At 39.7% G+C, this 15,281-nt stretch overlaps 1 protein-coding gene across 1 annotated transcript in view; it reads right to left on the reverse strand.

Moving 5' to 3' along the window:
• Positions 1-166: 166 nt before the first annotated feature.
• The window catches only part of LOC109634009 (hemicentin-1), a 45,019-nt gene continuing 29,904 nt past the window's right edge, over positions 167-15,281 (reverse strand). The window contains exons 10-24 of the mRNA XM_069525255.1: positions 14,469-14,735; positions 14,207-14,368; positions 13,093-13,311; positions 12,624-12,866; positions 11,674-11,875; positions 8,190-8,497; positions 7,783-8,109; positions 7,418-7,678; positions 7,011-7,153; positions 3,986-4,187; positions 3,099-3,269; positions 1,785-2,051; positions 1,100-1,432; positions 752-1,006; positions 167-665 (exon numbers count right to left, since the gene is read on the reverse strand). Of these exons, the coding sequence (XP_069381356.1) occupies positions 658-665; positions 752-1,006; positions 1,100-1,432; positions 1,785-2,051; positions 3,099-3,269; positions 3,986-4,187; positions 7,011-7,153; positions 7,418-7,678; positions 7,783-8,109; positions 8,190-8,497; positions 11,674-11,875; positions 12,624-12,866; positions 13,093-13,311; positions 14,207-14,368; positions 14,469-14,735 (3,368 nt within the window). The 3' untranslated portion in view covers positions 167-657. The remainder of the gene's footprint in view (positions 666-751; positions 1,007-1,099; positions 1,433-1,784; positions 2,052-3,098; positions 3,270-3,985; positions 4,188-7,010; positions 7,154-7,417; positions 7,679-7,782; positions 8,110-8,189; positions 8,498-11,673; positions 11,876-12,623; positions 12,867-13,092; positions 13,312-14,206; positions 14,369-14,468; positions 14,736-15,281) is intronic.

Below are 15,281 nucleotides of genomic sequence, written 5' to 3' on the forward strand. Positions count from 1 at the left end.
TTTAGGCAGTTTTTGAGGAACAACTCTGCTTTACTGTGGAAACAACTTTTTTTAGCATTACTGTGCTTGTATATTTGTTCTATCATTTAAAGTAATATAAGTCATTAGCAGCAGCAGCTGAATACTACCAGTTTAAACAAAAATAAATAATGTGAATAACAACGTTTTTAATTTAAATTTTATTCATAAAGATAAGCAAATAAAGTAAAAGGTCATATTTACAGTACTGATCTTTAACATTGAGTATTAAAGTTGCAGTTTTTCATTTACAAGCATACATTAATGATAATGTAGTTATCAGTGCTATATTATGTGTTGCTAATATTTAGTGTTACATGATAATGTTATTATTAAGAAAAATAAGTGAAGCAAAAATATAAATTAGATACATGGAAAGCATTAAAAGTAGACTGTGGTCCAAACCAAGAATATACCACAAAGAATAAATTCACATTGAAATACTGAGAAATTAAATGGGACATATAGTATATTCTGGTCTTTTTCTTTATGAGATCTGATTCTGGATGAAAGCAAGATCTTCATAAATATCTGTTGAGTTATATAAACGCATTGTCATATCTGTTTCAAAAGCAGCAACAGTAAAATCCCCTTGCATGTCCAATGTGGTTGTGCGATCCTGTCTGAAGATCACTTGTTTCAAACACCTGAGCAAAAGGAAAAGAAAATGCAGGTTAGGACTCAGAGAGCGAAAACAAATTGCACAGAAGCTCTCATCAGAGTTCCCCTCTACCTTTAGTCTTGGCCTTGACAATGAACTGCTTGCTCTTCTTGTCCAGTGCATTGGAGGCGGTGCAGATGTAGGTCCCCGGGACCAGTGAGGAAGAGGTAAGAACTGCTTCGTCCTCCATCCTCTCCTGCATAGGATGGGAGGACTGCCAGCTGTACACTGGGGCAGGATTTCCTGTGGCTGTGCAGTTTAAGTGGATTTCAGCGCCCACTGTGAGGTCCAGCACTTCTGGTTCAGGACTAAACAACGTTGGAGGAACTAGAGAGGAGATCACAGGGGTTAGATGCACCAGGACGCTTGTTAAACATATGAAAAGCCTTTTTAAGATTTGGGGAAAGCTTCGTGACTCACAGTACACTGAGGCATTGAGAGCCTCGGAGGCCACAGCAGGAGGTGGCTGTGGCCCCTCTGGTCCGAGCTCCAGCTCTGCCACACACATGTACTGCACTCCGTTCTCGGCTCTGGTCGGCGTGATGACGAGGATGGAGGACACTTGGACAGGCGAGGAGGATGTGAGGTCAGAGAAGGAGTGGTTATAAACTTCAGTCTGCCCTCTGTACCACCTCAGGGTCAGATACTGAACAGGAGCAATATTCTGAACCTCGCAGAGAAGCTGGTACTCTTTTCCCTCCACCATGGGGCCCGTGTGGTTCACAGGCCGGATGGAGACACGATCTGGGGTTTCTATGAAGGGCAACACAGGGCTCAGGGCAGTCACACACATTTATAGGAGTCAACCAGCAGCCAGGTGTTTTCATAGATGACATCACATCACTCCAATCCTGGCTTCTTCTTTACGTTGGCTTCTGGTTTGGAGTTGATTTATAATTAATTAAAAAAAAATTAAATTTTAAAGCTTGACTTGATCTGGCCCAAACCTTCATGTTCACTCCATTTGAGCCAGCTTGCAGCATTAGATTGCCCCTGAGTATCCTGTGTCTGCTTTGTCTGTCAAAGCACTTTGTAAACCCTATTTTTAAGATGCTGTACAAATAAAGTTATTTTTATAACACAATTAAAAGAAGAGCCAACTCACTGTAGAGGACGAGGTTGAGTTTCTCCTCACATTGTCTGGGAGCTGTGAAAAACACCCCATAGCAGATGGGCTCCTCTATCCAGTCAATGAGACTGTCTACCTTCCACTGGATGGACAGGTCCTGCTGGGTGTGTGAGGCGCTGATGGCCGACTCCCAGCCCAGGACACGCACCGGGCGGGCGGCCTCACAGCTGACAGACACCGGCTCCCCGAAACCCACCACCACCCTGGAGGGCTTCAGGATGAGGGAGCAGCCTTCACCTGACACTGAGACACACACACAGCAGCAAGCAGTATCACCACTAGAGGGATGTAACGCAGTACAATTACTTCATTACTGCACTTAAGTACATAAATCATGTATCTGTACTTTACTTTGTAGAGATAATTACAGATACTTTTCACTCAACTACATGTATCAGCAAATCTCTTTATTTCCACTCCATTTATATTCTGACATGTTCACATTTTTTTCACATTTTAAAAAGTAGCCTATAATCAATAATGAAAGGGAAATTCCACCATTCCAATAATTAAAATTAAGAAATTAAGTAGGCTACACTAATTTCACTGACAATGGTTTCATGTGAATCTCATCATCAGCTGCATTATTTTCTAATATGACAGAGTCTGTATTATTCTTGTATTTAACAAAGTAGGCAGAGTAAACTCCAATAAGAAATTGCCTAAACTCTTCTATAGCAAAGTATATTTAAAAGTAAAAAAGTTACTTACACATTTTTACTCAAGTCCATTTTTGCCTATTTAATTGTGTTTTTACATAAGTAAAAGGTCTGAGTACCTTCTCCAGCAACACCTAATACTTTCAATATTCCCTGTGACAAATGCCTATGCACCTATTATGTAACTGTAATAAAAAAAACTGTGTGCAACAGTTAGTGTATTTCATTCTATGTCAAGAAAACAACATGTAGCCTACACTTTGTCAACCTGCTGAAGATTCAACAACAGGAAGCTGTAAACTGCAACATGCAGATGCATTTTTACAATATAGTTTTATTATTAGACTAACTAAATTTGTTGCAGAATATCGTCTTACTACCAAAACACTAATAATCCTATTAATAGCATACAAACACCTTTAGCACATGAAACTAATTACTGAGGCCTAGTTATGAGATTTACATTTTTACATTAAAAACAAAGCAGTGCTTTAACCTACTGTATCACTGATGATTGTTACCATCACCAACTAGAGGTCATTGTTTTCCTATTTTCAATACAACTATTTCACCAAACATCATCTTCAACTCAAACAAGTGAAGTAAAAACACATCGGCTTCGACATCTTACCTGAGCAAAACATGCAAAGCGTCAGAATCCATCTCATAAAGTTGCTTCCCATGTTATTCTCTGCACTGAGCCGTCGCTTAAAAAAGGGTTGAGCGGAAAAAGAAAACTTGAACTGAGCTTGGCAACTCTGCAGGGAGCTGTGCTCGAACAAAAGGGCCCCGGTCGTCCCAGCTGACTTTGTGGGTGGGGGGCAAAAGGGAAAAGAGGGAAATTTAACAGGTGGCAGCGGCCTCTAGAAAAACACACAGCCCGATCATGTGTATAGTGATCTCAAAAACATTATAGCAGCAAAAGTGTAGATCCACAAACACCACAGCATCTGTGTCAACAGGAGGGGTTCGAACATATAGTACACCAAAGTAAGATTAATAAGTATATATTCTCTTTTTTCAGTATGATGGATTTAATGGATAGCTGACACTTTAAAGTATATCAATACATCTCTTACAGTTGAGTGATTATTCGTTAATTGTGCAATATTCACTTCCATCTGCGCAATTCTGTGGCTTATGTGAAAACTGTATACATTCACATACTGCATATATTGTTTACACTGTATATATGAGTTCTATTTTGATTTATATAAATAAGTATATATATATATAATATAAGTATTGCATGTTTACTTATTACTCTACTTTACTGGTGTGTATTTTTGATTGTTCTCTTTGCTGCTAACAAGACAAATTTCCCTGTAGTGGGTCTAATAGAAATATCTCATCCTATCCTAATTATATTAAATTATAATTACTTAGATTGAAGTCACAAAACAATCCATTCCTCTATAATCTCTAATGTCTTTGTTTGTGTCAACAAAACCACATTAATCTGATCTAAACTGTATTATTGATGTTATTGAAAGCTTTGATATTTCTTTTATTTCTCACCACATGCCAGTCTCAGGTGTGGCCATGGTCTGCTTTCCAGCCAATTATTTCTTATCCCCTGGTTTTCAAACTGTGACTGGCTGTGTGGACAAAAGTCTGTTTTCAGTTTTGTACGCATGCTTGTCTCCTGTTGCTCCTGAGCCTTGTGAGATCCCAGCAGGCAGGAGGCACTGGTGTTGTGCAGCATGAAGCTCTGCAAGACTCACACTGTGACCAGAATGCTGTGCTGAAAATCAGCTGCAAGTGCAAGCGAGCAAGTAACCGGACGCCTTTCGGTGTATTTCTGGCGAGCACAGCTGGGAATCTCGATGCACAGATTACAGTGCATGCTTGTTCCCTCTTCTCAGGCTCAACTGAAATGTGTGTTTGTAATAACAGTTTTTTTTCCCATGACAAAATGAACTGATATCCACTGCCAGGTTGTTATAGCAACACAGTGCATACACAAACAGTGCTTTCTGGCAAATGCTTCAGTGGGAATGACAGCAGCGGAACATAAAGAACATGGTTTCAGAAAAAAATAGGTTTATATTGGCAACCGAGCGCAGGATAACAAACACTCTCCTTTACATTCACTTTGTTCAGTGCTAATTAGTATGGCAGTCTCAGCACTGTATAATGTAAGCCAGATTGAATGAGAGAGGGAGAGAGAGAAAGAGAGGGGGGGGGGGCTCAGGGGTTGACAAAAAGTGGCAGGGAAACAAAATATTCAAGAACGACACTGGTTTGACTTTACCTCAATCAGTATTCTGCCAAAGGATGTCACTGACGGAGCAGTTGGCTAATGCCTGACGTACATGCACACCACATGTTCACGATCAAAAAAAAGCTTAACAAAGCTTTCATAATACTGGGGTTGACAAATGAAAACTAGCCTTTTGCGTTTATTCCAAGTATTTTTACTCGTACATCAAAAAATGGCAGTCTCTTCAGTGCAAATATAATTCAACATTCTAGAGTTGTACCATTGTATATAAAGAAAATCACATGCAAATACAATTTTACAGAAAAACAAATTTACATACATTGCTGTCACACACGAAAATTTATGTAATCATTAAAAAAATAAAACCATGTCATTTAAAGCACCATTGAGTATGCAGTAAAAAAAGGAACAAAATGTACCTGAGTGGATAAAATTATTTGTGCCCTGGTCTTATGTCTAGAGATAAACGTTTGCTGACAAACCCACTTTCCTGAATATATATATATATGTGTGTGCGATATATATTCTTCTTTCAGCTGTTTTAGTATCAACGTTGCAATCCATCATTTATATCTAAAATAAAAACCATGTTTCCAAATTCATATTAATCATCATGACAGTTGCCATCTTTGTCATTTGGGGCTGGAGTGGTAACATGAAGTGGGTTTATCAGAGCTTTCTGTGCTGCTAAGTGTTGGTTAGTGCAGCTAAGAACTCTGTTCACACTAATGCACATAGTGAATTTATTCCTGTCTGGGCCGCTCATCCACACGCAAACAGCGTTTATTGTCACTGTCTAAAACAGAGATTTAGTGCAGAATTCTGCATGTACTATGTGTTCTGTGAAGTTTCAGGAACAATGATGTCACAGCTCATTTCGTGCATGCTTACTGTTGCTTTATGTGATGAGAGCGTGCCAGAATCAACAACAACCATGGTGGCTGTAAACTTCTTTCTCTAAAGCTGCTTTCCGACATGCACAGAACTCCAGAGAAACTCAGCAGCTTCTCTGGAAGACATGTATGTGTGACCACAAATGTCTGAGTGAGAGCCTCTGGAGTATCTGCGGATTTTCTCCGCCTAGCCCCCCCTAGTATAAAGTCTCCCGCTGCGTTGTGTGAAAGGAGAACAGCTGAGAAAGTCTGGACCCAATTCTCCAGAGATCCTCGGCAGGACATGTCTGAAAATGTCTTTAGTTTGGGTCACATTGCTACGTCTAATCACAAATTAGTAGCAACATTTAGCTTTACTGCACCACATTACTGGCATTCACAGGCGTCTGCCTTGCCCAGTATCACTTGGAACATAGCTCACTGAGCATGCTCACAATGTTTAAAGGTTCGTTGATGTGGACTTTATCGCCACCTACTGGCCCGGCATGCTTGTTTGTGTGTATATAGTCATTTTAGTGTTCTCTTCTGGATTGATTTTTGTAAAACAAAGGTTGCGTGAATAGAGATTCTTTAAAAAACAGAGGGGAAATGAATCACTCAAAAACATACGTGCAGTAGTGCAGACAAGGCCCAAATCATTCAGTAAATGCACCGTAAACCCAAACAATGAGCTAAAACAAGCTAAAGAAAAGCATAACTTAAGAGTTGCATGTTCGTGCTCCCGAGTTCAACAATGATTTGAATCAGTCAGTGTGTTTACATGCAAACAGGTAACAGTGCGGTCCCTTTTTAAATGTGCGGGACACGGATTTCAGGCACACTGGTGGAGAAAATGGGGAGACAATTACATGTGCTGATGATGCACACTCAATATAATGCCATCTAAAGTCAGACTGAACTGTAGTTATGACAAAGTAGTCTGAGGAATATCCATTGATGAAAGTTTGGATTCTATAAAAATCTTTACAATGTGGGGGAAAGCTGTGCTCCGATACAGGCACACAAAAACACATTCGCACAAAAACGACATGAGATTGCAAAAATGTAAAAAGAAACTCAGGATGTAACCTTTTGAAGAAGTTAGTCATGCCCCCAAAATAGGCGTCAGGGAACGATCTTGATTACTGACCTGCTGCATGTACACCGTGTTATCACAAGGTATTTAAACTCACACATCAGTGACCTGTGTACCCTGGTTTCTTGAGTGCATGTAATATACTCTTTTGTTAATGCAACAATATTGATTAGTAGAGCTTTGAAGCTGATGGGATAATGCAATCTTAAAGCTACAGAGGCAGCTGTCCACCACCGAGTATGCAGAGAAGACCATACCCATGGGCCTCTCTGAAACATGTTTAAAAAACACAATAACAAGTAGAGACTTGACTGCAAAGCCATGCACATTTTCCAAAAAAAGTGAGCCTCATACTGGTCCTGATGAGGTAGGTTGATAGCCTTTGTTGAGAGAAAATGTGCCATCCTGTTTCACAAAAAAACATAAACCAGCAGCAAGGACAGCTCCCAGGATCACAATCACTCCAACAATGGCTGCAAAAGTTGATCGATTCCCTGTGGGAGATGGAAGGGTTTCTTTTTTATTACATTCTCTCTCGGCTCATCTGTTCAGACTCTTTGGTCTTTAAACTGAAGATCTTCTCTGATTCTGATAAACCACACATCCCAAAATTAAAATTAAAACTGAAAAAACAGCTATTAAAATCCCAGCCGTCGTTCCAGGGGGACTACCTGATGGAGAACAACAGCATGAGGGAAGGATTTCTTTACTGCAAGACACTAACTGAGTAAAACAAAGTGAGAAATGTCATGACTTACTTGGAGCCGGGAGGATGGTGAAATATTTGGTTGTTGTGCCCTGGGTGTTAGATGCCGTGCAGGTGTAGGTCCCTGGATACTGAAGGGATGGGTTCAAGATGAGTTGAGTCTCATTTGGTTGTACATTGTGTTGTACGGGAGGTGGGGAATTCCAACTGTACACCGGTGCTGGGTTTCCTGACGCGTCGCAATTTAAAATTACTTTATCAGCAGCTGGAACTTCCAGCGTCTCATTTTCAGGCTTGTCGAATGTTGGTGGATCTGAGGACGTACATGAAATTAAGAACGAGAAATTAAAAAATACATTCTGAGAGAGGCAAAAAAGGCCAAATATTCTGACAGCTGTGAGGGTGCGAGGAACTTACACAGTACAATCACTTCTCGGGACTTTGACAGGATTGTGGGAAGATGTAGTCCTGCTGTCAAGATGTTAAGTTTTGCTTCACACCAGATCTGAGCTCCATGATCATCTCCATGGGCGATCAGAGTAAGGACAGATGATTTATTGACTGGAGACGGAGTATTATCATCAAACGTATCAGTGAAGACTATCTTATTTCCTTTGTGCCAAAGCACAGAGAGGTGTCTGGCTGGTGCAACATTGGTAACATCACATTGCACGGTATACTTTTCGCCCTCCACCACGGGGCCCGGTTGACGTGGCTGTGGTATGGACACACTTTCTGGCATTTCTACATAAAAAAGGGACAAAACTTTGAACAAAAACTCCAGAAACATCAGTCCTGTTAAAAGACGATGAAGTAATACTTACTGTAAACGGTGACTGGCAGGTTTTCGTCGCACTGACTATTATCATTGAGATTGATGTAGCACTGTGGAGACAGGTCCCATTCTTTAACAGACTCGACCTTTAAGATAAGAAAGGAGACCCCTTCTATACGACCCGTGCCACCTTGTGGAGACTCCCAGCCCATCGCAGCTGTCTGGTTGGATGATGAGCTGCAGTTGACAGAGAATGAGCCATGGTATTCCACCACAACTCTTTCGGGGCTGAAATTTGCTTGACAGTGGGCAGTCACAGGCGTTCCTAGAAGCACATGGCATCGATCATATTGCAAACTGCAAGCAACCATGTACAAATCAGTATTTTACTCTAAAGTACTGAATATTTTGTACACACTTGGGAATGGGTGGAGTATCTAACTTCAGGGACAGGATGAATAAACAGACATTGGGAACTCTGTACACTTTATTAGTTATTTCCTCAATTTTCTTCAGGATCAATACATTCTCTCTCTCTCTCTCTCTCTCTATGTATGTATCTATCATTATATGGAAAAAACATATGCTGACTACAACTCCATGCGTCTCTCGCTGCTGTCCTTTTTCCAGACGATGGGAGTCTGGGATAAGATAAAGTTGGGTAAAATAAAGTTACGTATAAAATCTACGAGATGATCCAACAACATCGAATGTTCAGATCACATTCGTGTCGAGCTCAACGATCGAGTGCGATCAACAGAAATCAGATTAAACACACACGATGGGCGTAGACCTGACTGGACCGTCGACGCTGTAACATTCACGATCTGGACTGAGCCACATTGACTTGAATGAATCAGCCTGTCGAAACAGAAAGTTAACGACAGATTAAAAAATGTTTACCTGCACTCGCTATAGAACCGACGAACAGGAGAAGCCACATCATTGTTTAGTCCTTGTACCAACCAGGAACACTCACCACTGCATTCGGTGAAATCCCTGTTACAAGGATCACGTATGTTTCCTTTCACCTGAGAGAAGTCCCAACTATAAACGCATCATGGTGCGTTTACATGTTCCTCGTACATTTCTCATGCACTCTGTTTTTTTTCTGGTAAGAAGAGAGCAAACAGCCTACTTCACTTTGTTGGGTGTTCGCTATTATCGAGGGTTCAATTAGAAAAAAAAACAATACGATTTTAACTTAGCTTATCTTAATTTATTTTAGCTTTAGTGCAGAGGTTGGACACGGCGATCACTTGCCTGTCATCTTGCCATGTTGTCCGACAAATTACTGACAGACGATTGTGTAAATTGCACATACCAAAAAAATAAAATAAAATAAAATAACAACCCAGTTTTCTTAAATACTTGTTGAATAATGTCTGCAGTTGGCATATTTCCTACAGACCCAGAAGGTAGCATCTTATATTCGATTCGATGAGAGGATGTGGTTAATGGATATGGTTAATGGTCAGCAGCTCAGGAAGAGGAAGTGTGTCTCCTGTGGAACCATCATAGTCTGTAGAATATTAGATTAGATTAGGTTCCTTTTCCTTAGTCACAGGTCTGTGCTTTGATCATGGGGATGTGCTGACAGAATACTGTCACTGATATGAGCTATTGGTAACACTTTATATTAAGGAACACATATCAACCATTAATTAGTTTCTTATTAGCATGGTTATTAGAGGCATATTGGCTCTTTATTAGTCATTATAAAGCACGTGTTAATGCCTTGTTCTTAATGACCTTATTCTGCAACTACTCCATTGATTAACAGTTTTCCCTTAATAACCTCCTAATTACTGCTTATTGATGCTAAGTAAAAAAAGTTGTATGTGAATTACAATCAAGTGCTTGGATATGTTCACTTTGTGTGTACCCTAATATAAAGTGTTACCAAACTATTTATGTAAATAGTGCCTCCGCTGCATCTGTTGGGATTATTATAGATTTTTTTAAAGTACTTTTAATTCTATTGTTTCAGTGTTCCTTTATCTGTTTTTGTTGTTGTTGCATTGCTGAGAATGATCTGGCTTTTCCATGACTTGCTACTGTTGTACTTATATTTTATTTTGAGGCACCTTGTAACTCTGGTTTTGAAAGGGGCTGAAGATATAGTTTATTATTTATTTTTTAGTGTTTCAATGGTTTTATATCATTGATTCAGAACAAGCCTTTGCTGGTTCTAGGTGATAAATATGAAACATATTCAGACGCTGTCAAGTTGTCCAATTTTTAATTCTCATCCTGATTCCAGCTTTACAGATTTTTTCAGTCATGCATTATTTCCGTGGGAAAACGGTGAAGATGTTGAAAAATGCAGGATCTCCTAGTGTTAAGGAAAGGGCAAAGATGTTATTGGTTCTTCTCTAACCTATACTGCATCCTTTCACTGAGTTTTGTGAAATCTGGCTAATAAACCGACAAACGGACAGGTGAAAAGAATATCACATTTATGTGCACATTCCATTTCAAGGCAGTTTGGTTGAAAAGGCACATTTTAATAATAAAATAGTTTTACACCAGTCACAAATATTTACAACAGTATTCACAAATACATTACATAGTTTTCATGTCCATTTCATCACAGGCAGGACTCTATTCCATCTTGCAACATACCTATCTGCAGTCCGTTTTCAATAGCAATTTCTTCCATCTTTACTGATTCTCATTAATAAATATAAGGTTTTTCATTTACATACAAATATGCTAAATGTACAGTTCTGATAGGCATCAGGCAAAAAAAATGCCCACAGTCATTCATACAAAAGCTTACACGTGAGGAACAAGATAATTTGTCCCCTGCGGCCGGAGCCTGACACGTAATGGCACAGCAAAGGGCCAGGCACAGAGGAGGCCGCAAACAGAGAGAAGTGCAGAGTCGTTTACAAAGAATAGCGAAGGGACAATGGGCTCAGTGAATGGTGAACGAATGCAATGTCCACATGTAGAGCAAAGCTGGTCTGTTATTCACACCTCCAGTATCACACTTTCAGTGCACTTCCTGTTAATGTGATCACAGCAGTCTCAGGGTTAACCCTTCTTCAAACACATTCTAAACAATAATTTGGAAATAAAGACAGAAGCTGAGATATAAGCTTAAGTGAATATTAGGGATCAGAAAAGAAAAAAATAGAACCAAGCATTAGCGAAACCAAAGTCAACAAAAACATTCGTCATCATGTTAGTTTGTGCTCATGAAAGTGAAATATCTCGGCTCTGTGACAAATCAGAGCCAAATGTTTCAGTTCTTGCTCCTCCTGTTCTTTCTTTCCAGTGAAAACAGGTAGAATCCAGTAGTAAAATTAGACATGTATATCTCAAGCCAAGGTGACTGGTTTTTATGATTATTTTGTGAATGGTAAAATATGAACTGTGGAACAATACATGTGAACTTTAAGGGAATTTAAATGATTTCCAAACATTTGCACCATTTCCTGTTACTTAGGCTTTCAAACACTGTGGTGGCAGAGAGATGCAGCTCATTCAGAGTGGTCAGTTGTCCAGTCAATCAACAGGCGTCCCACTAAGACAGTTTAGTCATAGGAAACTGCATGTCCCAGCCGTTGTGAGCTACATTGCCGTTGTGGGTGCTGTGTCTGGGGTTTTTAAGGCTGTAGCGACGCATCTTGGTGTTCTTATAGTAGATCGAGTAGATGAAGAGGAAGACAATGGAGATTGCAACGACGGTGACCGCCACAAATCCGGCTATGAGGGGCAGGTAGTCCTCTGCAAGGGAAGAAATAAAATATGCAACATATCAATGTTTTGTTAGTCAGTATAATCTGTTCTTTTTTCATGACATGTGACAATTAATGTGAGATTTTATTATTCCTCAGTTTACAGCTGTTTCTCATTGTCTATTAAACAAATGTGCATATGCCCTTCATCATGTACTTTCAGCCATTATCAGAAAGGAATATGGGCAAGTATCTAGTATTTTTATCATTACTTTAAAAAATGAAAGTCACTTTTAATTGACCTCTTGATAATAACACGAGATACACAATATTTTTAATAAAATCTACCCACTTCTGCTTTTTGTTATTGTCTTTGTACACAGCCATCACTGACAAATCAAACGCTACCATTTTGAAATAAATTCTCCTTGAATGGAATTTTTCATATGATACTCAAACTTAATTATTTTTTATCAATTTATGCTGTCAAGACCATGATTATATCTACTGGTTATAGCTCGGGTTCCATTTTTCTGCTGACTAATAAAGCATGCTTTCACTAGGGTATCTATCATCGGTCATCTATATTTTTAAATGCAATTTTATTTGTTTGCTCTGAATGAGAAAGAAGATTGTAACGGGAGATGTTTGTACCTCAGTGAAAGAATGTTGTTTTATAACTTGTGTAGGAGGTATAACACATAATTGATTGCATGTCTGAAAGCAGCATTATATTGGTATAGGTAAGAGGTGCATATTTTCTTCTAAAAAGTATAGAATTGAGTTTTAATTGTTACCCTTTAAAATCACTTCGACCACGTGGAAGGCGGAATCAACGTCATTGGTGGCAGTACAGTTGTAGAGGCCTGCTTCAGACACAGTGAGCTTGTCTTTGGACACATGGGGCACTTTGTCTGGCCTGTATAACCAACGGATATCTGGAAATGGGTGACCATCAGCTTCACACACCAGCACCTCAGGGTAACCTCTGAACACTGGGATCTTCTTTGGAAGCTTTATGGTATTGATGACAGGCTTATCTGTTGAGACACAGAGGCAAATAGAGCGGTATGAGGTCAAGCAATGACCAAAAATGATTTTAGAATATAGAACAAGACGGTGAATATCCTTTGTACATAGCTTGTTTTACAGACGTGAAACTACACACTGTCATTTTTATATGATGTGGAATGAGGTGATAAGACGTCCGTCATCACCTCCATCTTGGAGGGACTGCAGACTGCAGAGCACCAAATGTAAACTCACAGTTGACAGTGATGTTGAGAGGCTCGGACATCATGTTTGGAGGAGACTTTGGTCCGTCGGGTCCCAGGTTCAACTGAGCCTCACATCTGAACTCAGCCCCGTTGTGCGCTCTGTTCGCAATGATGGTGATGGTGGACGACACAGTAACCGGAGATCTGACCACACTGATGTCACACTTTGTGCTTTTGTCATCCGGACAGCCAGTCACCCGCATTGAGCCTGATGGACAAATGAACGTTAAAGACAAGACAACAAAAGTAGCAGATGTTTCCTCCGTACTGCTAATGCTTTGTATCTGCACTAAATCCCAATTTCCTTCCATTTTAACAGTCAGTGTTAGGGATGATGACAGTGAAGCATGACTCTTTTGGGATATCACTTTCTGCCCTGTCGACATAATCCAATGTCTTGATTTGTCAATTATATATAGTGCACACTGTCGGACTCTCATTTTTGCAGAGTCCTTTCTGCAACACACTACTTTAAAAACAATGCCCTGTTTAAAAAAAGAAAATAAATCATTATGCGATGGTCAGTGTTAATATTACGACGCTGGCCACAAGCAAATCAATGAGACACTGAGAAGAGTAAAACTACAAGATGCCAGCTGAAGAGGCAGTTTAGAACTCATTTGTGTTCACACAGCGATTAAGAATGTGGCCATGTGATTGCATTTCTTATCCTTGTTATATGCTGATGGGCTTCAAAATATACAACCAGAAAACTGTCAAACACTGAAGCAAATCAGAGAAACCTTGGTTATAAAACCCTGTAGCCACATCAGACTGCTGACTGACAAGCACATTATCAATTCAATTAACTCTCACAGTGTGTGAAAATATATTTTACTATAATTAAGTTGGCAGTTTCAGAGTAATATCTTCATTATTAATGGATTATGTTTTACGTTATTACAATAACTAATCTGCTGTCATTATATTTGTGAATATTACACAATTTGTCTTTTAAAACAGTCCCTTTTAATCAAGGTGGGATGATGACGTATTTCATGTCATCAGCTTCATCTGCTTTCAAATACATTTCAGACAAGCACTGGTGATATTTCCTTGACCTAACTGATAAGGCAGAACATGTGTAAACAAAGATAACCCACCTCTGATAAGTGGTTGGAGGGTGTCATTTCCTTGATACCACTGCACAGCGAGGTTCCCCGCAGGAGCGACATTGATGATGTCACACTGCAGCTGGAGCTCACTGCCCTCCAGCGCGGATGTCCAGTTAAGGACAGGGCGGATGGAGACGCTGTCTGGTGTTTCTACATACGGCACATTTAGTGGAGAGAAACACATATCAGGATTAAATCAGGATTTAAAGTTGATGAGAGCAAAAGGACAAAAAAAGTTTTGAAAACATACTGAAGAGAGTGTAGTTTACAGCTTTATGACATGTTCCTAGTCCTGTAAATGTAGCGATACAAACAGGCCTCGGGTCCCAGTCTTCACTTGTGTCAGCGCTCCAGTTTTCAGCATTAATTACGGTCCCCTGCAGAACCTCCCAGTATATCGCTTCGACATTTCTGGCGCTCTCGGATGTGACTCTGCACTCTGCGATCTGGGTTGGTCCCCGGTATGGTATCACCATCCTGTGTGGAGTGACTTCGATAGGGCATTCTTGTGTGGCATCTGAGGAGCATAGAGCGAGGAGAGAGACGTGATTTAAAAAACCTTATTCCAGTCCAAGTCAATACACACCCATTATCGTAACACAACATTTCCACATCCAAGGCTGATGTTGAATTGGGTTGAATAACCACATATTTGAAAAACAATAGAGGCAAATGTGAGGGGGGGTTTAAGGAAGGAAGTATCCCTCCCTTAGGAAACTGCACTTGCTGCCTAACATTCTTTGTCCTGGAGCCTGTTGTAGAATTCATATCTAAGTTAAATGCATCACATATTTATTTTCCATGAATTAAACATACAACTAGGGCTGGGCAATAACACAATATCAATACAAGCGTCCAATATATAGCAAAAATAAAAGCCTTGTGAGGAGTGAATACAGTACTTTAAAATAAGATTTTACCTCCAGTTTAAAATTGCTCTTAAGATGAAATTGGATTGAGTTTTATATCTTTCTGTGTGTTGTTCCATGTTGTGTAATCAGATACACAGATACTATCAATGTGGTAATGTTACTGTTTTTCCACTAGTGCTGATCTACTCAGT

This window comes from Paralichthys olivaceus, chromosome 5, assembly GCF_024713975.1.
Source record: "Paralichthys olivaceus isolate ysfri-2021 chromosome 5, ASM2471397v2, whole genome shotgun sequence".
NCBI lineage: Eukaryota > Metazoa > Chordata > Actinopteri > Pleuronectiformes > Paralichthyidae > Paralichthys > Paralichthys olivaceus.